Below are 22,594 nucleotides of genomic sequence, written 5' to 3' on the forward strand. Positions count from 1 at the left end.
AAAGAATTAGCAAACTGAGACCATCCAACTCCATACAAATTTCCTTGGGTTGAACTGAAAGTAAGAACCTGCTGTTGCCTGGGTTCCCCTAAATGAAAGGAAAATCTATTTTGGACACATGGCAGATTCTGATACTCTATGGATTCTTGAGGGATGCTTCTACAATGTCATTGTCATTTTCCTCCTTGATTGTTTGACATAAATGAACATCTATTGTACATAATGAATTCCATGATTTTTTTATCAATATAATGAATTCCATGAGTCCATCTATTCCTGTAGAACAATCCTGGGTGGCAAAGATATTGTTATTTTTTCCATTTTCTATAGGGTATATTATTGTTAGATTTCACAAGTTAACAAATTTTATTAATAGTAAATACATTATTCTGCATGTGTCCTTGAGTTCATCTTTTATCAACTTGCCAAGTCAGACACAGCAAGCATCAGAATTCCAGATTCCAGCTCCCATACCTGTATCCATGTTACACCAAGTAGGGTTCTCACCAAGTATTACGCTATTATCAGACAATCATCTTAAACTCAACACAAAACCTAATCTAGGAAAAGAAAATTACACTATAAAGCCCAGTTGACGAGCAGAGCAAGTAATACCTTTTTTGTCTCAGCAAGTGTAAGAACACTAAGTTGTTTTAGCTTGCGGACTTGATCAGGTACCAGTTGTGGAAGACAGCCCGCATTACCTAATGGTCATGCAGATTTCCTCTGTAAGACATGATGAAAACGTTTTCTGAAAAAAGATAATTCTTGCATCATGTTAACATGTTGGCATGTTATCTAGAAATCTAAGATTCAAGACAACATAAAGAATTAAAAGAGTCCTTGTAACAAAAATGCATTCCACAAAGCATGTATGCAAAACTACCTTTAAGATTGAGGACTACCCTTAAAGAATTATAATGTAATTCCCTAAATATTACAAGTATTTTTTTATTATTTTAATTTATATAGCAGATTCTCCATAGCCAAAAAGGAAAACCAATAAACCTTAATAAGATCATAAATGACAGCCTAAGCATGCTGGCTGAGAATTGTGTGAATAACCTGCCTACAGAGTCTGCGAAGCCTCATAACAATCCTCAAGCCAAGCCTCAGACCAAGTCATCATCATCATCTAAGCCTTGTCCCAACCATATGGGGTTGACTACAGGAATCCTGTTTTGCCATTCCATTAGGTTCAGTGCATATCCATTGTTAAACTATGGGCACTTAAATCATTTTTTATTACCAAGCCCCAGACAAGTAATTCCAGAATCCAGAAGATCCAGTATATAAACTAAGGCCACCAGCCACAAATTTTAGGGTAAGCCCATGCAACTGATTGAAGTATCTTCTTACCTTCAAAGGTATATAAATATGGCACCCCTAATAGAGCCAACCCATGTAACATATAACTTTGAATAGTCCATCTTTTTCATGCTAAGAATGAATTTATCTATATAAAAGAGGTGAATACCCCAAATATACAGAAGCCATAAAAGGAAAAGATATTCACAGAGGTACATGATATGGCAAAGCTCAGGGCCTAATTACATACTGCCTGAGGCATAAGAGAAAGAACCTGATAGAAAATTAGGCACCACCCTAAATCATCAACACTCCAACTAAGTAAGAATGTTGATAATGTAAAGATCACTTGTTCCTTTTTAAGCAGAAAGCTAAGTAAACATAAAAATAAAATAAGACCCTCAAATCCAATTAATGAAACAGTTCACCCATTCAAATTTGTGTTCAAATATGCATTATTTTTTAACTTCTCTACATGCACTTCAACATAGAGCCAGGCAATACAACATTGTGCAATAAATTCAACCATGAACTTTGGAAGCTCTAAAGAGTAAAGACCATTTTCTGATAGCTAACACACATCAACAAACTTCAATAGAGATAAGAGAACATCACAATGGTTGTGATTCCCATCTAGATAACCACTTCACCTTGCTTTTCCTTTGAAAAACCATTAGTCAAGTTCTTCATATCTCTGTATTCGAGACTGCTTTGGACAAAATATACAAAGAAATAGATCCATTGCAGCATGAAAAATTAGAGCTGCAATCAAACCAAGCTCTAATTGAATAGTTTGGGCTCGACTTCAATTAGGCTCAATTCAAGTTTGACTCTAATCAAGTTCAAATCTCGAGGTAAGCTCGATCCGTTATTCAAACTTGAGCTCAAAAATAAAAAGTTTGGCTCTAAAGTTCACGAGCCTGGCTCAATTATATTCTATGCATAATACAAGAATATACTATTTATTATAAAAATATATCACATATATATAAGGGAGAATATAAAAATATATTCATTTTTTAGCTTTCAAGCCAAACTCGAGTTCATCAAATATTTAATCAAACCAAGCGAAGACATGCAGAAGTTCGGCTCAGCTTGTCTCAATTGCACCTCTATAAAATTCCCAAGACATAAATCATCAATACCATAACCCTGGTTGACAATTTGACTAAAAAAGTTAGCAAATCTATGCACTCAAGTGGAAAAGTTATACAGCCTGTAACTCAGTAGCCTTGCTCTCTAACTGCAACTACAAGGGCCATTTAGACTGCCCCTCTTCCAATCAATCACTATATGGAACCTCCTTCATATGCAAATCTCTGAAAACACATGGAGATTGCCAATCTAAGTCACTGGAGAAGTGACAAATGCTCAGCCCTGACAGAATTGCCTAATCCTACTTATCCCAAGTATAACAAGATAATATTATTTTTTTGATAAATAAGATAATAATAATTTTTTTCACTAATCAATAATATTAATTATTACCACTGCTATCCCTGAATTCCATCACAAAATGGCTAGGATGCTAAGCTGGATCCACAAACCTCATCAAACTCCTCGTGGAAAGTAATAATAGAGGTACTTCCTTTCTTAATTTTATCCATTTTGATGTGCATTGTAGGAATAAAGTACTCTTTTGGGAGGATCTTTGTATTGGTGACATGCCCCTGTTTACAATTCCCAACTCGTTTTTTTTTTTTTTTTTGATAATTGAAGTGTGATTTTATTAACAAGATATGGAAACTATTGCAGGAATCCCAAGGAGAGACACAAGGTGCAACTTCTCCTTAAAAGAAAATTACAGATTAAACAAAAGGAGAGGCATCCCAACTCTTCACTCCCTATCCAATTTTAAACTTTAACCTATCTCCAAGTTTGGTGCAACTTCCCCACTTGGGAACAATTGGAACTTTGGGTTCAGGAGAGGCCTAAGGGATAATGAATGTGATTCCCTAAATTCTATTGCTCTCAAAACTGGAAACTGTTTTTTTTCTTTTTTTGACCAAATGTGCCTCTTTGTTTAACCTGTTAGTCAACTCTAACTGTGGGTGGGGGTGGGGGTGGGTTTTCCAATGAAGATTCATGCAAACTTATCCATTCTAAAGTACAAGCACCTTGTCGGAAAGTGTTCTTGGAAAGATCAATACCTGTGGCATGCTACAGAAAGGCCTAATTCTTGCCTTTCTCTTCATGTGTATTCTTTGTAAGGCTAGTAATTAAACCACTCCTCACTTATTAGTCTCTTATCCTTTCATGTATTGTATTTGGGAATTTTTTTGTTCTTTGATTGCAGATGTCCCCCCCCCCCCCACCCACACACATACACACAAGAAGTGGTAAGTTTATTCAACCTCAACTTACTGAGGCCTAAGGAAAAAAGAGGGAAGATCATGTGGAGGCTAGTAAGAGTAGCAATAGAATGGTCGATCTAGGAAGAAAGAAATAATAGAATGTTCAATGAAAAGAACAAGTCTAAGGAGGAGTTAACTGAAGCTATCTTAGTGAGAGCCACACATTGGGTAAAAACTTTGGAATTATTCAGAAACTTTTCAGTCAATAACATTGTTAGATCTTGGTCTGAAGTAGCACGAACAGGCAGACACATTGAAGAAGTGAGAATGGGCTGGAAACCCACGGCTGTAAATAAGTTGAAGCTGAACTTTGATAGCAGCTCTATGGGCAATCCAAGAAGAGCATGCATTGGGGGAGTGATTAGAAATCACCAAGGAGTGGTGGTAGTGATGTATTCAGGTCCAGTTGGCTTAGGAGACTTGGTCAGGCTAAAACCATGGAACTCTTACAAAGACCAAGACTAGCACTACATCTTGGTGTCAGAAACATGGAAGTTGAAGGAGATCACAGCTAGTCATTCATTGGACAAAGCAAGTCAAATCGCACTGGGTAAGGACAGCTGACAAGGTGTCTTTAATTTGACTGAGATCTCCAGCAAACTTGTGCTTCTCAACACCAGCTCTGTCCACTTATTCCTCCATACATGTCGATCTAGTGATAGTCATCTTCAGCAAGGTACGCCTAGGCACACTGGCAAGGTGCATTTTAGGACATGCACCTCGCCTAGGTCCCAGGTGAAGCACTTTCAAATAGTGTGCACCTGGTGTGTCTTGCACTTCAGCCCAGGTGCGTGACTTTTGAAAATTTGTGCATTTTTTCTGTTTTTTTTTTTTTATGCCTAACTGGGCCAGGGGCTCCACCAGGTGTGCGCCTTGCACTTTGCTCCCTTTGCCCGCTCATTAAATCTCCGAAAACCCCCTATTTGCTATCATGCTCATTCATTCGTCCTAATAAAAGATATTTTCAAAAGAATTAAAATTATAAAATCTTTTTTATAGGGATTAAGAATTCAAGACCCTTTTCTTTGAAGAATCAGAACAAAAAATTTCATTCAAATAAAAAGTCATACAACCCAGGGGTGTTAAGATAGCACCCAACCACAACCTAGCACACATGTCGATTACACTACACCAGAAAAATCAAGAAATACAGAACTAATCGAGATTACAAGTCTGTAACCCAAGAAATTCCAAAAATGATCCCCAACACTGTTCATTCCCCAAGTTTCCTCCTTCAGACCCAGAACTAATCGAGACTATTTTTCCTTATTAAAATTCTCAATTTCATCCTTCTTTCCCTATCTCTCAGACCCCTTACATTCCAGCTGATCACCCGCATTCTGCTCTTCCTCCTGGGCAACAAAAGAGAAAAAGACTCACCTTTAGTCCTCACCCACTTCCTCCTCTTCGTCCCACTTCTTGTCCTTCCCACGTTCTTCTTTTTCTCTGTTTTTTCTCCCCTCCTAATTTTCTCAATACGTTCGAAGGCCTTCCTTGCAAATTCTTCCCCTCCCCAGAAAAACAAACCCAAGGATTTGCCTACAGTGACCTCCCTCTCTACCAGCTTGTCAATTTCAACCACACCATTTCAGACCAGAGCTGAATCCTGGGCTATTCCCCCCCGACCTCCCCCTCTTCCTGTCTTTTCCTTCTCTTCCCCTCCAAACAACCTTCTCATCCTACCTCCCTTACTCCCACTCCTTCTGCCCCCTGAGAAGAATCAAGGACTCTCTTTTTTTCTGTTGTATACCTTTTCTTTTCTGTCACGCCCTCCTAACTCCCCAAATGGCCTTTTTTTTGGACCCCCCAAGAAACTCTGCCTCTTCCCCAAGCTCCTTTACCTTTCCCTCCTTCAACCTGTGTACAGACCTTCAATCAACATCCGAGACGGGTGCTTACCTCTTGGTCAATCTGCTTGTCACTAAACTCAGAAGCACCATCAGTAGCTCCTTCCCTGTCCTTTGTTAAACAAATCAGTGGGTCCGAGGTCCTATCTTCTTCCCCTGCTGAGAAAAGTGTCGGAGCAAAGGAAACTATGGTCACCTGCTGGGAAATGTCAGGCTTTGACTTCCCCCGACAAAACTTAGTCCCTAGCCTTCCTTCCTCGACCAACTTCAGGCCCTGCCCGCTAGCCTCATGGTGAGCTCCCTCCTCTTCAGACGATTAAGCAACTCGGGTGGCACTAACGCTCTTACAAGGTCCCTATTTCCTCTCCTTCACTGAAATACCACCGTCTTTTTGCCTTTTCCATATTTAGCAACCATCCAAACCCAAACATCTTTTTGCCTTTTCCATATTTAGCAACCATCCAAACCCAAACATCTTTTTGCTCCCTACCTTTTGAAATATTTTTCAAGAAACCCCTCTTAAACTGCCTTTTACCAATAACGCCCATCCCTTTCTTTACCCCCAACTTTGCCATCTTTTCCTTCCCCACAGCTTCCACCCTCCTGTGGGCCCCAACTATAGGAGATTCAAAGTTAATTCCATCCACCACCAGTGTCCCTCTGACTTCCCCTTCTACCACGTGTGGAGCTCCCCCTCCTTATCTTTCTCCCTCACCACATGTCCTTCCCTGTTTAAATCTGAACCTTTCTCTCCATCTGAAATTCCATAACTGCCTTTCCCATCATCCACCTCACAATCATCCTCCTCCTTCGACTGACCATTCATCTTCCTTTCCTAGAAACTGTTCTCCTGAGCCCCAAGGTGACATCATTCTTCCTTAGTCTCTTTGCTTCCCTCTTTCCGATTATTCCCCTGCTTTGTCGCAAAAAAAAAAAACATGCCATCCTGTCCCTCTATAACTAATCTCAGATTGTATTTCTCCCCAACAAAAAAAGCAACTCCATCTCTTTTGGAAAGCCTGAGACATCCCACACTACTACCAACAGTCTAGCAGAAGTCCAACTTATTCCAAGTCCTATTCCTATCATCAAATTTGAGAATAACACCACAAGCTTTTCCAATTTCTTCAAATGTAACAATGCTCCAGGCATGTAGTGGATCCCATACACTGCAACCCACACAGCTCCTTTCCTCCTCCCTTCTCTCAATGCCCCTGCCGTCGGGAACCACCACCCAAGCCAAAGGTCCAAATCCCTCTCTTTATAGGATTCCTCTTCTAACACCTTCTCCGCCCACTCTCTCCTATAGAACATGAAGAGAAATAGATCATCGTTTAGCCGTCTGTCCTGTGACCCTCTCTTCTCTCTACTCCGACCTCGCCCATGCTTCGACCTTCTCAACGTCCAGCTCTGTGCCAACAAACCTACCCACTAGGCTTGCCTTCAACACCAATAACCTTTCTTCCAGTCTACCAATCTTCTCTACCTCCACACTAATGCTCTTCATCTCAGTTGTTCATTCTAACATTGGCATGGTATCAAAAAAACAACACATCTTCTAAATCTAGAAAATCACGGAATTCAGAAAAACATGTTTCAACTCCCCAGAGTCCTAGTCTGGCGGCTTTGGCCAAATATGGACTTGTTCGGGCTTGCCTCAAGGGGCTTGGTACCAAGGCCACTCATAGAATCAAGATTGGATAATATTTAACATCATATTTGAAGTAATGCCATTGGGAAAAAAATAAAGAGATTGAGGGTTTTACATATGCTTGAACGTGGTTTATATGTTATACTTGATTTTATTTTTAAATTTTCATTTTAAATATGTTTTACACGGTATGTTTATGTATTTTAATTTGTAATTTTATGAAATTCTTATTACATGGGTGCTTGCCTAGGCAACTAGGCACTCCACTATCACCTAAAATCACGGCCTAGGTACATTGACAACTATGATTTAACTCAAATAAGGAAACCACTATTTGCAACATGCTAGGAACTTTTGTCATTATGCTTATAATAAGGATATATTAGTTACTACTATCATTAGTTATGCAAAATCCTAGAACAACATTTCCTGCTCGAAATCCAATCCATTTCACTAAATAAGTCAAAATCAAATTTCATATTCAACAGGACTTGTACCATATTCATGGCTATATATATTTTGAATATTCGTAAAATTATATTTTAGTAATGAAAAATGTTAAATAACATTCTGATGTTTAAATACTTGCATTGATAAATAGTAATACAACAAGAGATAGATTCACAACTAAGGTTCATAGCACATACTCTTGTAATCACTCCATGTGCCATGAGCAAACAAACGAAGCATGTCAAGAAACACAGAATATTCAGTCCCTTGAAGCTGCATCCAAGTTAGCAATAAGAACAAATCAGCACTACAAATAAGCGATTGCTCAATAGAAGGGAAAGTCAATCACTTCATATATATAACACCTTGTACCTTGCTAGTTGCAACATTGCAAAATAAGCCACTTTTGTAGGTAAGTTTTGTATTAAAATACTGAAGCCTCAAATAGCTAATATTAATCATGAAAACCAACAATACAAATCATACGGTGGGGCATATGCCTGATATGGACTTTGTGACTGAACATGTGGCCAATTTAGTTATCTCCCATCTGATGAATGGTTCCATTAGGACCCCTCCCCCCCCCCCCCAAATAAAAAGGAATAAATTAGCTAATTTCTAATTGCATCATAGAGCAGCAATATTATCTAAAATAAAGCCATTTCTGGCTGCTGAGGAAAGATAAAGAATGAGGTAATAAGAATTTCAAGAAAAGATGCAATTCCTTAACAGTTGAAATGATTCCATTTTGGATGAGGTAATTTTTGTGGGTTCAAATACTATAGAAACCCAAGACAACATTATTTCATTTCACATGGCAAAACCCCTTTTTTGTTTTTGAAAAAAGGTAACTTTTATTCAATAGAAAAGGGGAGGATGTACATGAAGAGATGTACAAACAGGGCTTCCAAACAAAAAACCAAAAGCCCACCCCATTTTTTGCTAAAGCATCTTCCAGGAAATTTAAACTTATAGTTCTGGGAATCCATCTAAAGCCACGATGGATCAAATCTGAGATGTCAAAATTTTTTTGCAAGAAATAAAAAAGCCTCCAAGGACCTTTGCTTGTCTCATTAACCCATCCAACAGTGACTCTAGAGTCAACCTGCAAGGATTTAGCTGACTGAAGGCCTACCAACAGAGCTTGAACGTCTGCCTCTGAGGTATCTTGAGCACAAACAGGGCTAAAAACCCAAACAATGTTCACAACATAATTGTAAATGACTCCTCCAATGCCAGCCATCAAAGGAGGGTCTAGGTCCCTTCTTAAGCTTCCATTGAACCTCAAAATAAAGGCACTTTCTGTTCTTGGGAAATGGAAGGTTGAGGACCCACAAGAGAAGAATGAAGAATCTCTACAAGATTTCTGTTTAAGTCCCCATAGCTGAAACCTGAAAATACCTTGTTAGACAACACCCAAGAGATAAGTTGGGACAGAATTCTATTTCTTACAGATTTTTCAGTGGAAGCTTTATTTTTACAAAATTCTATTGTTTCTCTATTCCCGGAGGCTCCACGTTGTTGCATGGATAGATGCCTTCCAAAAAATTTTACCCCTTTCACCCATCTTCCTACCTTTCCATTGGGATATGAACTCACATACAGAATTTGGGGGAACCCAATGAAAACTTCCTTCAAAAACCATATCAAGTAGAAATTGCCATAAGCTACAAACCACCCTGCAGTTTATCAAAAGACTAATTGATTCCCCAATCAAGGCACATAAAACAAACATGGGAGCGAGGCACCATTGTCCAAGCAATTTTATCTGCAACATATTACAAGTATTCAACCGATCACATGCTACGTCCCAAAGGAAGAAGGAAATCCTTCAAGGAACTGTGGAAAGCCATATCCTTCTAACCAGGAAAGAGGAGGAAGAGGACTCAGAGACCAGGCTATGGAAGAAGGATTTGATAGAGAAGAAACCAATGGGGGTTATAGACCAAATAAACTTATCAGGAGAAGAAGTGAGATAGACATTAGACAGCAAGGAGAGAAGAGATGACATTTCAACCAACTCATGTTCACAAACCATGTCTTCCATTAATAAGAGTAGAAGAAACCAAGGCTTGTTTATCTCAAATTAGGTTAAAAGGGCTGGGGAAGGACTCACTAAAGGGTGAAGAGCCCCACCAAAAGATCAGTCTAGAATTTGATAAGATTTCCAGACTAAATCTAAGGTTAGGCTGAAAGGGGGTAGAGTTTGTGTGATAGGTGATACGTTCCAAGGGATTGGCTGAAGGGATCCGTCTAACCAATGGAAAGCTGCCCCTGCCAATCCTGTTTCTCCCATATTTGCTGTGAATTCCAGAAGCCCACAAGGGTTGAGGTTCCTTCTGATATCTCCAAAGCCATTTACCTAGAAGAGTTGTATTCCTCTCCGAGATGCAGCTAAAGGCCCAACCCACCTTCCTTCTTGGGCTTGCAAACCAGTTCTGACCTTACCAAATGATCCCTCCTCTCCCCTTCCATCCGACCAAAAAAAAAAAAAAAAATCTCTGAAGCTTCTTAATCTGATTTCTCACTCTTGCTGACACTTTGAACATACACAAGAAATATATTGGAATATCAGCCAAGCCTTAATTAAGGTAGGCCTACCCCACTTTGAATATATAATTCTTTCTCCAAGTTTCCAATCGCTTTTTACATTTTTCTAACCCAAAAACCAATGTTGTTAGGATTGCCTCCCAATGGTAAACTAAGATATTTTATAGGCCAACTCTCTAGCTTACATCCTACCTCATTATTGTAGCCAACTAACCTCCGGTGGAGAGAACATTAATTCCAATAATGCTACTCTTCCCTAAATTAGTTTTTAGCCTTGTCACAGCTTCAAAACATTGCAGCACCATCTTCATGTTAAAGAGGAACTGCAGCTTATCTTCAAGAAAGAAGATTGTGTCATCAGAATACTGAAGATGCGTTAAGAGAATATTCTCCCTGCCCACACAAAAACCTTTAACTAACCCCAATGCAACTACTTTCTGAATGAAGGCATCAAGAATGTCAGCAACCAAGGAGAAGAGGAGTGGAGAAAGGGGATGTCCTTGGCACAACCTACTTGAAGCCTTAAAGAAACCAAGGGAATACCCATTGATGAGGACAGAGAACCAAGCCCCTTGAACACACCGCTTCATCCGTCTCATCCACCTTTTCCCAAAACCTTTAAGCTCCATTATCCTCCACAAGTTCCTCTAGTCCACCCAGTCATAGGCTTTTTCAACGTTGATTTTAAACATGAAGCCTCCTTAACCCCCTTTTCTTCCACTCCTCCACATATTCATTTGTGATTAAAATACCATCCACCATTTATCTTCCCTAAATAAAAGTATTTTGCACTAGAGCTACTTCTCCTAACACTTTTTTAACCTATTAGCCAGAACTTTTGCTACAATCTTCTAAATATTTCCAGTTAGATTGATTGGCCAAAAATCTTTCACCCCTAGCATACCATCTTATTTTAGGAATCAGCTTTATAAATGTTGCTTTATTGCCCTTATTTAGCTTGGCTGACCCAAGTAAATCATCAAAAAATTCTACTAGGCCTGACTTGATAATGTCCCAACACTGTTGGTGGAAAACCAAGGAGAAGCCATAGCCCAAGGGCCTTGCCTTCATGAAGGGAGAATACTGCTTTGATTTTAGCTTCTCAAAACTCTCTCTCCAACCAATACTTATTCTCAAGAGAAAGGCTAAGGCCTTTCCACGCATCCAAGGAGGGTCTCCAACATCTACTTGAGGAATAAAGATCATTGAAGTGGTTTACAATCTCCTCACTGATCCTAGAAGGCTCCTCTACCAACTGCTCATTCACATGAATTTTAGAGATTAGGTTCTTCGTTCTTTTCCCATTAGCATATTTTTGAAAAAAAAAAAAACTGAGTATTACCATCCTCCTCCTTGATCCTCTGAAATCTGGATCTGTCTCTAATATATTTCCTCTCTGAAAACCACTTATTCCTATTCTGATTGCAGTCTATTTCTCACTTGTTTTTGGTTAGTCTCCAGCGTTCCTTGAGCTTCTTTGTTGTCTAGCTCTTTCAGTTCATTCCAAACTCCTTCCTTTTGCTCATATAGGATTAATGCTTGCTTTGTTCCAAGACTTCAATTTCTGTTTAATGTGCTGAAGCTTCTTCATAAACCTGAAACCACCCCATCCTTCAATTTGACGGTCAACCCACCATTCAGCCACCAACTATTTTTACTCATAATGGTAGATCCAAATTTTTTCAAATCTGAAAGGGGTCTTGGTTCTCAACATTTTCTCAGTGTCGAGAATAATGGGCCAATGAAGTTCTCCACAGACGACCAATCTCTTGAGTTACCTTTAGAAACTTATCCTCCCAATCTGAAAAAATCTGTCCAGGCAACAAGAGATAGGGTAAGTCTGCATATTGGACGAAGTAAACTTGGCATTCAGCAGAGGAAGATCAATCAGGTTGAAATCTTAATGAAAGTTGAAAATCTTCATGCTTCTAGTTAATCTACCACCACTGGATTTCTCATTAACCAATCTGGTTGAAATCTCTCATAACACACCAAGGAATCTGTCTATGACTACCAAGCACTTGAAATTCTTCCCAGAGCTGATTTCTAAGACTTGATCTATTCGGGACATATACATCAGTCAGAACCCATGTGAAACCATCATCAGTATTAGTGAATAAAACTGAAATGGAAAACTCTCCTATATGGCCATATCTACTTCAATACCAAAAAGATGCCCATCCCAAATTATCAATAACCCTCCTGAAGCACTGAAGACAATCACACCCATTTTTGCTTCTGACTTCCCAAATAGCTCTGATAAATCTGCAGTCCACATTCTTTCTTAGTTTTCTGGAGCACAACTATATCTGTGTTCTCTCTTTTTAGAGCTTCTCTTAAGGTCACCACCCAACCCTCTCAAATTGCAAGATAAGATCTTCATTGAGCACTATTGTAATTCTTCCCCACATTCCTCTTCCTCCCTACTGAGATTTCAGAATCTTCCTTCCATTTCATTTCACAATGGAGCTTCCTTAACTCTCTAACCAAACGGGGATGTAGCCTACTTCCTTCCTCCAATAAAAATTTTCCTATAAATAGCGTCAAGGAAGGAGGGAGAAGAGCATCAGGTACCTGAAGGTTGGGATTGAGGAAGCAAGGAAAGGTTGACACTGACCTGTTGAGATTCGCTCGAACCCCTATTTTCAGGTAAAAGTCTGATGGGATCCACAGTTTGCCTCTTTGCAACTGTTTGTCCTTCGCTGATCCTTCTCAGAAGAGCTTGGCAAATCTGGGAGAAAGATTACCATCAGGGACCAGTTCCTGATCTGACCTATACCACTCTGATTGGCTTGAAAGCTCTTCACAATCTAATTCTGCAGCTGAGGAAGAAGGGGCTGGCAGGCAGTAAGCTTTCAAATCTTCTCAACAAACCACCCTTGGGGTAGGCTCAGAAATTCCCAAAGGATAATGCAGAGTGCCAGAGTTGAGAGAAAATCTTTAGAATCACTTGAATACTCTTCTTCAATGAGATCCAGTCCCGCAAACCTGTTTGAGGAAGAAGGGTCCAACAACTTGTCCACTGGCCCACCCTAGTTTGGGGCTTGTGGCTGCCATCTTGGCCAACATAAGCATTGGATTTGAAATTCAAAAAACTAACCCCTGATGTTTTCTGCTGGTCCTCCAGCTAATCTTTGCATTTGGATTTGCGTACCCTTACTAAGTTTGGAATCTTTGAGGTTTAACCGAGTTCAACTATGTCATCTACTAATCTTCACTGAAATGTCAACATTAAACCAAGTGTTGCATTAATGTATCAAAGAATCTCAAGGAATGGCATGAAGGTTTCTGCTGCTAACCTTAATCTAGTGTAACTCAAGTCCTTAAGCAGTTAAGTATCTATGTGCACAGCTTCCAAGCCACCACAAATATTCCCTGTCAGCTCAAATGTAGAACAAGACAAAAGATGAAAGGGGAATCCTTTGATAACTAGCCAACCATCGAACTTCAGGGAGTCCACATCTGTATTGACAAGAGGCCACCATCTCTGAAACCAACAACCTGGTTCTCACTAATTGGTCTCAAGTAAATCCAAGCTGAGGAATGAAGATTAACCATTAAACCCCTTGCTACTTCTGACCACTTAACTTCACTCTTTATTTTTGTAAATAAAAGCCATTTTCCAAATACCAAAAGGATTAGATGAATGGACAGTGTTAATAAAGCTTCCTCTGCTTGAATGGACAATGACTTTCAGGTTTGACCAGAGGGAAGGAGTCATCTCGCAATTAGGGAGAAGGAACCTCCTTTTCTCTCTAGCAAACTGGGGAAAGGACATCAGAAAAGCTTATCCGACCTGACCCTTTCATACCTTCTAGGATACAAATCCCTCTAGATTTTTCTTCTCCTCTCCATGAGGCTATCCTGATATAGCGACAACATGAGTTGGATCTCAGTTGGAAACTGTGCATCAGCCCTTGAGAGAAATTTTTTGGTCTTGCAAAGAGCAGGGATCAACTAGGATTCTGAAGAGAAAATGGAAAAGCTTGATGGTAACCTCTTCTCTCAAAGAAACCCTAGACCAAAAACCTTTTCAGTCAGTTGGCAGAAGCACTTGTCAGTGCTACGGTAGAAATCAATGTCAAAAGATTTGGCTTCAATGAAACTATCATGATGGAGGCAGGAGGTCAAGGCCTCCTCTCTGCCAACATCCTGGCGAACAGAGAAAAGTGGGGGGAATCTACAAATCAAGAGAAGAATCCAACCAGCGAATAGGATGGCTGGACTAAGGGCTGGAGGCAGAGAGCAAAGGAAACTAGAGATACTCACTAGCAGCAGTGGTGACGACAACAGCAACAAAGGCAATGGTGAAACTAGTCATGGCGACTTAGAAAGCATGACCCTCAAAACCCTATTTTCTTTAAAAATTCCATTAACGAATGGCATAAGATGTCCATGAAAAGATGAGAGTAAGTTCACTGAAATACAAGAACAAAGGAATCCCATCCTCACAGGGAAAGTACTTAAATAGGAATAGAATTATCACCATATAAGAAGCTTCCCCACATCCCTCCTAGCTAAACTATCAACCTCAATGCTGAGATCTCTAGGAATCCAATGCATAATTGAAAGAAAGGAATTCGAAATGTCTCTAATTTCATCAAGGACGTCTATCAATCTCCATGGGCCAGACCCAGCTCTATTGGCTTATCTTATACCATGCACCTTTCATGCGGGGGGCTGATATCGGTTAGCAATCCTTCAGCTGGTGAGCAATGCAACCACCTCAGCTTTGACTGCATCGCCCCCCCACTCCCCCCCCCACAAATTGGACGTAAATTACCAAAAGGAAAACCCATTCAAATTCAGATCAGTTAAGAATCCCCTAATCCCGGAAGGACCCTGGATTTCCCAGAGAACTATCGTCAAAGTAAAGTGTGGTCTGCCCTGCTACTCTTGGAGGAAGAGCAGTCCTTGGCTGAGACATTTAGGTTGATGAGTTGGCGGGTTCTCCACTAAAATATTATGAAGAGAAGTGATAGAGATACCCTTGGCTTCTTTTGTTGACAAAATTCAAGAGTTAACCAAGAATGGAATACGGCCCCTAATCTATAAAATAAATCCACAGACAAATCACTCTAAGAAAACAGGCACACATTTGTGCAATAAATAATCTACTAAAAGAACCTCCAGAAAATTGTTAAATCACCGAAGAAACAAACACCGAACCCAGTCTCCTTTTACTAGAATGATAAAAAAATATATATATCCCTAAGAACAACATAGTAAGTAGGAAAAGACCAAAGAATATATTCTAACCTCAGAGACATTGGGAGCCGCTAAAATCTCTGAAAACGCAAAAAGGGAGGAATTGGACGTTGCTTCGACGATTACATTCGCGAGTGCCGACCCTCTGTGTGTTTCTGCTTGCTTCACGAAATGCCCGATCAGTTCTGCTTGCTTGTGCTCGATATCCATCGCCCCTCCCTAGAAAAAACAATAATAGCTTCAAAGATGAAAAGGCTTCGAACCCATTAGCTAGAAATCAAATGCTCTTTTGGAACAAATTGATTAGATGAGCAGGTTTTTATTCCTGGTAGAAATTCGATGAATCAAGAAATGCGAATTTTAGTGAGGGGACTTCTCACTCTCTCTTTCTTTGGGACGTCTCGGATGTCTGATTAACTTTCATTTTTACTCAGAAAGGTTTAATAGGAGACGAGACATTTGCACTCCTTCCAAACGGAGATTAAATTGTTTTTCTTTACTTTGCCCTCTCTATATTGTGACTTTTTTTTTTTTGGTTAAATCTCTATATTGTGACTTAAGACCCGGAAGATTAGGGATTTTGGGAAAATTTTTAGCATGTATTTGGTTTCCTGTACGTTTGTATGGATAAAAACCAAATTTACAGCCGTTTACCACAAGTAGACTCCAAATTAATATAACAAATGGTTGGTATGGATAAAAACCAAAGTTCACTTTTTTTTTATTTTTCATGCATGTAAAAGAGCAAGAGAGAGAAAACGCTGAGATGGCGCCCATCATAAATGTTTACTGAATAAACATAAACTGTCTTGAATTTTCTAAAAATACTTAGGCCCCATTCACTTTTTTTATATTTGCAACTATTTGAGAAAGGAGAGGCATTGCAATTACCAAACTTTAGGGAAGTTTCAGCTGTCAGAAATTTCAAAAAAGGTTTCAACAATTTACCCAACAAATAAATAGGGCGAAGGAAATGGCAAAGGCAAAAAGTGGAGTAACACCGGATCCACCCTGTTGGGAAAAACTTTCTCTGTTGCAGTAAGTAACCTTTCAGAATGTTATATGAGAATGAACTAGAATTCCATAGCTAATTAGCTATAGTTGACACTTATACCTCAGGATCACAATTCTTTTCCTAGCATTCACCCTTTGCATAGCCTTTTGTCCAAGATCGTCCCTTCCTTCTCCCATTTTTGTTATTCAAGGGTTTGTTTTGACAACATAATTGATTTTATTTTTCAAAGCAAAATAGCTGCAACATCAACAAAATTAATATATTTTTGAAACACCTTTTTAACCATTTGAGTGAACTGTAATTTCACTCCTTTTACTCTTAGGGTCAGTTGTTCTTTTTCTGGATTTTGAGAGGGAGAAAAGTTAGTTAATGGGATTTTGGTTTCCATTAACCAAGATGCCCATGTTCTTCTTTCATATTTATGTGATGTCAATGAAAAAATTATTTTTCCTGATGTCACTTACTCCCACGTAGGTGAGTAACTTTTAGGAAAGTTGTCAATACTTGGATGAGACAAAATTGCCCCTTTTAACAATGATTTTTAATGATTAAAGCGACCATTGTCTTATTTATCTAGAAAATAAAAGATGGATAAATGCACTTACCTAGGTAAGTAGGTAAGTAACATGGAAAAGCAAACAAAGCCTTATATGAAACAGAATTCCTAAAACAAGTGGAAAACACAACAATTCAAGAACTATGCCAAGGGAATTTTGGTCAATGAAAGGTAAAAAATTGAAGGTTCTTTACCAACTAAACACGGTTTAAATTATGGATACATCTGGCACAACCAGGATCTCTTGTAAGCAAAAACCTTGCACACATAACATCTACTTGCACATTGGAATCTCCTCTCTTAATTTCATAAGGAGATGCTCCCAATGTGCTAGATTCCCCTATTCTTATAGTGTATGCAGAGTTTTGCTTATAGGGAACCCCATCTGCCTATATGTTTCAAGTGAATCAAAAACCCATTTTTTACCCTCTTTTTAGATTTTTTAAATTTCACATTTTCACATGGGGTTTCTAAACTGTCATTTAAGTGTTAAAAACAACACTTATTTTAGACTTACCAATATAATACACCATGTTATATCAAAATTTTGAACATTGGACCAAACCACCCTTACTATGGGGGTGTTTGGTATAGTGGTGTTGCGTTGGTGTTGTGTATTGATTAATCGAAATTTGTAAGAAAAAAAGTGTATTGTAGATCATATACAAGTGTCATTTCAACTACAAAAATGTATGTATGTGAGAAAAATATCAAATTTGATGTTTTCAGGTAGAAATAATTATTTGTATTGATGAACTCAAAATGTTTTTTAAAGCATTTTAAATTAAAAAAATCTCTCCCACAAATTTATTTTGATTAACCCAAAACACAACGACAACACAATTCTATTATACCAAACACTTCCTTATATTTGTCATTTTGATTAGCAGTATGCATGTTGACATTTTCATCTCTCATGGCTTGGGGCAAAAATGAAAGAGCAACCGGTGGAATCGAGAAGCACACAGGAGACAGATTGAAGATCGCAAGAGTGATATTTGGTGTTGCTGGAGCATTAGTTTTCAGTCTTTATTAGGGAAGGACATTTAACATTCGGTCTTCTCCTTCATAAAAGCTTACATACAAACGAAATTGGACTCGTGGCTCACTCATGCTCCTTATGTCTTTTTGGTATATATTATGACTTTTCCATTCATACAGATTATATTGGAATCAAAACTCCATCCAAGAAGGTTTTATGTTATCTAACCCAACTGCTTATTTGTATTGAAACTGCATGAATCAATATATAATCAATGAACTTGGTGGGTGAAATTTTAGGACTTGATTTGTTAATATGTTATAATCATATTAATTGTGATCGATACACATGTATATATGATATGTCAATTGATATGATTATGATGAAACAAGATTCATGTAGTCGACCCCATAACGCTCAGTTGCTTAGGTGATGAAGATTATGGCAATGTGTATGGTAGCCTCCAGTGGTTCATATTCCATATTATACATATATACATACAGGGCTTGAAGAATGGACATATATATAGACTCACAATCATACCTTGTACTGAAATTTAATTTACTATAATAGCAACGGTGAAGATCAAACACTAGACCACTTGGTCTAAGAGGCTCTGATTTTTTTTGAAGGGCAACTACCTTAAAATTTTATTAGAAGAAAACACTATCAAAAAGATAAAGGGGAGGACATAGCCTGCCATGCCCCAAGCCCAAAGTACAAGGAACACTCTTTGAACTCTCAAAAAACCATCCCACAGAAAAGAAAAAAATAACATTATATGTACCTGGGAATTGGTAAACCAGAGTTATCTTCGTGGATTAATGATCTACCTTGTGAGGGTATTTGATTGACTAAGTAATAGGCATTTGAGACACTATTTATTCCAAAATTCTCGAGATAATATAAATATGATTAAAGGAAATCTTAAGCCGGGCTACCAAACGAAAAATTTCTTGAACTTGGTAATATACACCCACCAAGGAGCCATCAAACTAGCCTGAATTTAGGAGGTTCACTAAAAACCATAATATCACTCTCAACCAAAATATTATTCAAATTGAGATTTTAGCATAACTGAAGTCCATCTAGAAGAAGAGCTTTGCTTGCAAAGAGGTACAATGCTCATAGAAAGAAGAAAAGCCAGCAAGGGACCTTCCTTCACAATCTATAAGGACCCCACCCAAACCCGACTTGCCTCTACAGGCTCTATCAGTATTAATTTTAATATAGTTTTGTGGTGGAGGTTTCCAAGTTCATTATCCATTTAATATGTCTTGGAGGGGAATTTTTAACAAGAATTTGAAGACAAGTGGCCCAAGAGGTGTTATGATCAGCAATTTCCCTCATGAACTCTTCAACACCTCTCAACCCATATTTCCCATAGAACAATAGAAGAAACCAGTCTTAAAATCTGATTTCGTTGACTATTTCTTTCATATAAACTCCACCAATTTTTTAACCCGGTCCACCAATTTAACATAAAGAAGCTCCTATACCATCTCAAGAATTCAACATAAAAGCTTATGATGTTGGGTAAGGTCCCTAAAATAAGTTTTTATTCTCTATAGTGGTTGCTACCTGTTGCTCTCATCTTAGTATAGTCACTCGTTACCTCTTGTTCTTACTAATATTGTATTTTCCTTCCATGAAGTTTTTAATTTAGAGAGGAAAGCAACAAGATTTTATTAAAGAAAAAAGAAATGAGATTTACAATCAGAAATTCCCAGCTCCAAAAGCATCATGCAGGATGAAGGAAAGGTCTGTAGGAGATCTAGTAGGTAGAATGAATTTCATCTTATAACTTGAAGTATTAGTCCTTCGCTAAACTTTAGGATATATTTGGTTTGAAGGAAAATGTAGGAAAAAGAAAAGGAAGGTAGGGAAATCTATACAAGATTTGTGAAGGTTTTTCTAACTTTTCTTTCCTTTCCCAACTTTTTTTCTTTCAAACCAAACATAGCATTAAGGTTTAACCATTTAAATATTCATTTAGGCTCAGTTTGAAAAGAATACAGATACAAATACATATAAAATAATACAAAATATAAGGTTTTATATTCTATATATTTGCATTTATACTCCTTCCAAACTCAACCTTAAAATCCTACCATAGTAAAGCACTGCAATGTAAAATCTAGCTCATTAAATAACCTATCAAATAGACAAATACACGGGGGTTGGTAAGTTTACCGGGGGTGTGTGGCTATACGAGGTTATTGTGCAAGGGATTTACTATAGCATTTTCCATTCATTTTATTCATTCTGGCATTTGTAAAGCTATATATGGCTATTCCGTCACTGTAGCACGCGGGCTGTGTGGTGCTTGGGTTTTCAGGCCCACAGGCCGGCACGACAATGTGGGCTATACTATTTTATTCTAATTGTATTGTAATTTATTTTACTTTATTTTATTATTTCATATATAAATAATTATATACATCAAAGTTTATATAAAATAGAATTTTAAGATTTTCTTTCAATTTTTTATCTATTTTATTGATTTATTTTAAATTTTTATTAGTTTTTTTTTTTTTTGCAATTCTTTTTAAAAAATGCCTCTCATGGCATGCCCCAGCCCCACCTGGCTTATGCCATGAATCATGCTGGGCCTGACCTGTTAAGGATCCCAAAGGAGGTAGGTAAAGTCCACGTAAGCCCACTAAAGCACGGGCAGCCTACAAAGTCATGTTGTGCCAGCTTGACATGGCTCGATTTACAGTCCGATTCAATGCGATTTAGAGAGATCTCAAACCAAATCAATAAATTACGGTTTAAGAAATTTCTAAATCGAACCAAATTATTTTGGTATGGAAACCAAATCAAATCAAACCGTTTTATTACGGTTTGGTAAGGTTTCTAATATGGTATGGGGACTTTGTACCATTTTGATGTGGGCTAGCCAGGCCCCGCCCATTATGGGTTGAGAGGCACAGCCCACTAACGCCTAACAATGCCAGCCACAGCAGGGGGAGCCCTGCTGCTTTTGTACGAAGCCAACCGCGGAGCAGTTAGGCATACTCGCAATGACCTGTTGCCTGACTTCGCACGACTCTCATCTGGTGCGTTCATCTCCACCTATCTCCAGCTCGCTCAAGTATAAATATGAGGTAACTCTCCCTTGACAAGGGATCCAGATCCTAGAATTCTAATCCACCTCCTGCATTTACTTCTAGTGCCTTGAATTAAATTCGTGCACCTACCTCGCTTCGTTTGGACCGCCGTAGAAGTCTGCCCCCAAGTAGGAGGTCCCTCTCGAGGCGATCGTCTCGCTGGAGTGTCAGAGGTTTAGGGCCAACGCGAGCATGTCGAGCCCCTAGCCCTCAGCCAGGGTAACAATCAGTTGGCCAAACAATTGGAGTCAGGTAATAGTCGACACCCCAACTCACCTCAGAGGAATATCCGACCTCCCAGCCGAAGAAAAGAAGTGCCCACACGATTTGAAGACATTCACCAGGCTTTGGAGCAACATCACCACCACCGAAGGGAGATCCCTAGGGACGATGGCGGACACCTCGGTCACCCCGGAGTATGCTCCTGGGGTGAGAGCCGACGTCGCACCACTCCCCCTCCTGTCTCGGATCTCCGGGACATTTTGAATGATCGTCGCGCCCATAGGGGAGCGCACGACCTGGCCTCAAAGTACTCGGGAATCCAAGCTGATACCCACCAAGTCCGTGAAGACAGAAGCGGGGCCCATGCCCCCGCCGATCAGGGGCTTGCCGAGTTGCGAGCCGAGTTCGAGGCCGTCAGAGACGAGCTCCGCCAAGTCAAGGAGAGCCGAGTTGATGCCTCCACTAGTCACGAAAATTCCGCTGGCCACATGGACGCCTTCACCCTGGAAATCATTTCGAAGCCTCTCCCCCCACACTTCAAGGCTCCTACTTTGGAGATGTACGACAACTCCTCGGACCTTGATGACCACCTAGAAAGTTTCAAAGCGCTCATGATAGTCTACGGGTATTCTGACGCCTTGACGTGCCGAACTTTCCAAGCCACCTTCAAGGGGGCAGCACGCCGCTGGTTCTCTAGCCTCCCCCCAAGGTCAATCAGTTTGCCAGCATGTTCCTCACCCGCTTCATCAGCAACAGGTGGTGCCAGAAGAGCATCGTCTCTCTCATGTCCATCAAGCAGAAACAGGGTGAAAGCTTGCGGTCTTCTATCAACCGCTTCAAAAAAGAAGAGATCGAGGTCAGGGACCTCGACTCCATGGTCTCGATGCACACCGCCATCAACAGACTCCGAGCTAGCTCCATCCTCAAGTGCTCGATCACCAAGACCCCATCGAAGACAAAGCTGGAGTTCCTGAAAAAGGCCCAAAAGTACATTGCGGCCCAAGAGGCTTTGGTCGGGGATCACCAAGAGAAGGAGGCCAACGCAACGACAGGCCCTCGGGGAAGAAAAAGAAGAATGAAGACCGCCAACGTGATAGTGGCAAAGGTAACAGGAAGCCATCGGCCCTGACTACGGCTTCTAGCCAATTCAACTCCTCTCGGACCCAAATCCTTATGCAGATAGATGAGGAGAAGTTCGTAAAATGGCTAGAGAAGATGAAGAGGAACCCCAAAAAGTACTGCAAGTTTCACCGCAGCATCGGTCATGACGTCGAGGATTGCTATTAGTTAAAGAACGAAATAGTCCCTCATCCGTCGCAGGCATTTGAAGCAGTTCAT

General features: G+C 39.5%; 1 protein-coding gene across 4 annotated transcripts in view; it reads right to left on the reverse strand.

The window, feature by feature from the left end:
* LOC148848341 (COP9 signalosome complex subunit 7-like) overlaps positions 1 to 15,967 on the reverse strand; it is a 33,568-nt gene extending 17,601 nt beyond the window's left edge. For 2 of the 4 annotated variants that reach the window (XM_088949647.1, XM_088949649.1), the window contains exons 1-4: positions 15,749 to 15,921; positions 15,420 to 15,587; positions 7,808 to 7,883; positions 616 to 704 (exon numbers count right to left, since the gene is read on the reverse strand). In XM_088949647.1, coding sequence (XP_088805773.1) covers positions 616 to 704; positions 7,808 to 7,883; positions 15,420 to 15,578 — 324 coding nt within the window. In that variant the 5' untranslated portion in view covers positions 15,579 to 15,587; positions 15,749 to 15,921. Of the gene's footprint in view, positions 1 to 615; positions 705 to 7,807; positions 7,884 to 15,419 lie in introns of all 4 variants that reach the window. The other 2 variants (XM_088949645.1, XM_088949648.1) reach the window with 2 other exon arrangements.
* Positions 15,968 to 22,594: the final 6,627 nt, after the last annotated feature.

The sequence above is a fragment of the Nelumbo lutea genome, chromosome 6 (genome assembly GCF_056320005.1).
Source record: "Nelumbo lutea isolate HS-2025 chromosome 6, American lotus-T2T, whole genome shotgun sequence".
NCBI classification, from domain to species: domain Eukaryota; kingdom Viridiplantae; phylum Streptophyta; class Magnoliopsida; order Proteales; family Nelumbonaceae; genus Nelumbo; species Nelumbo lutea.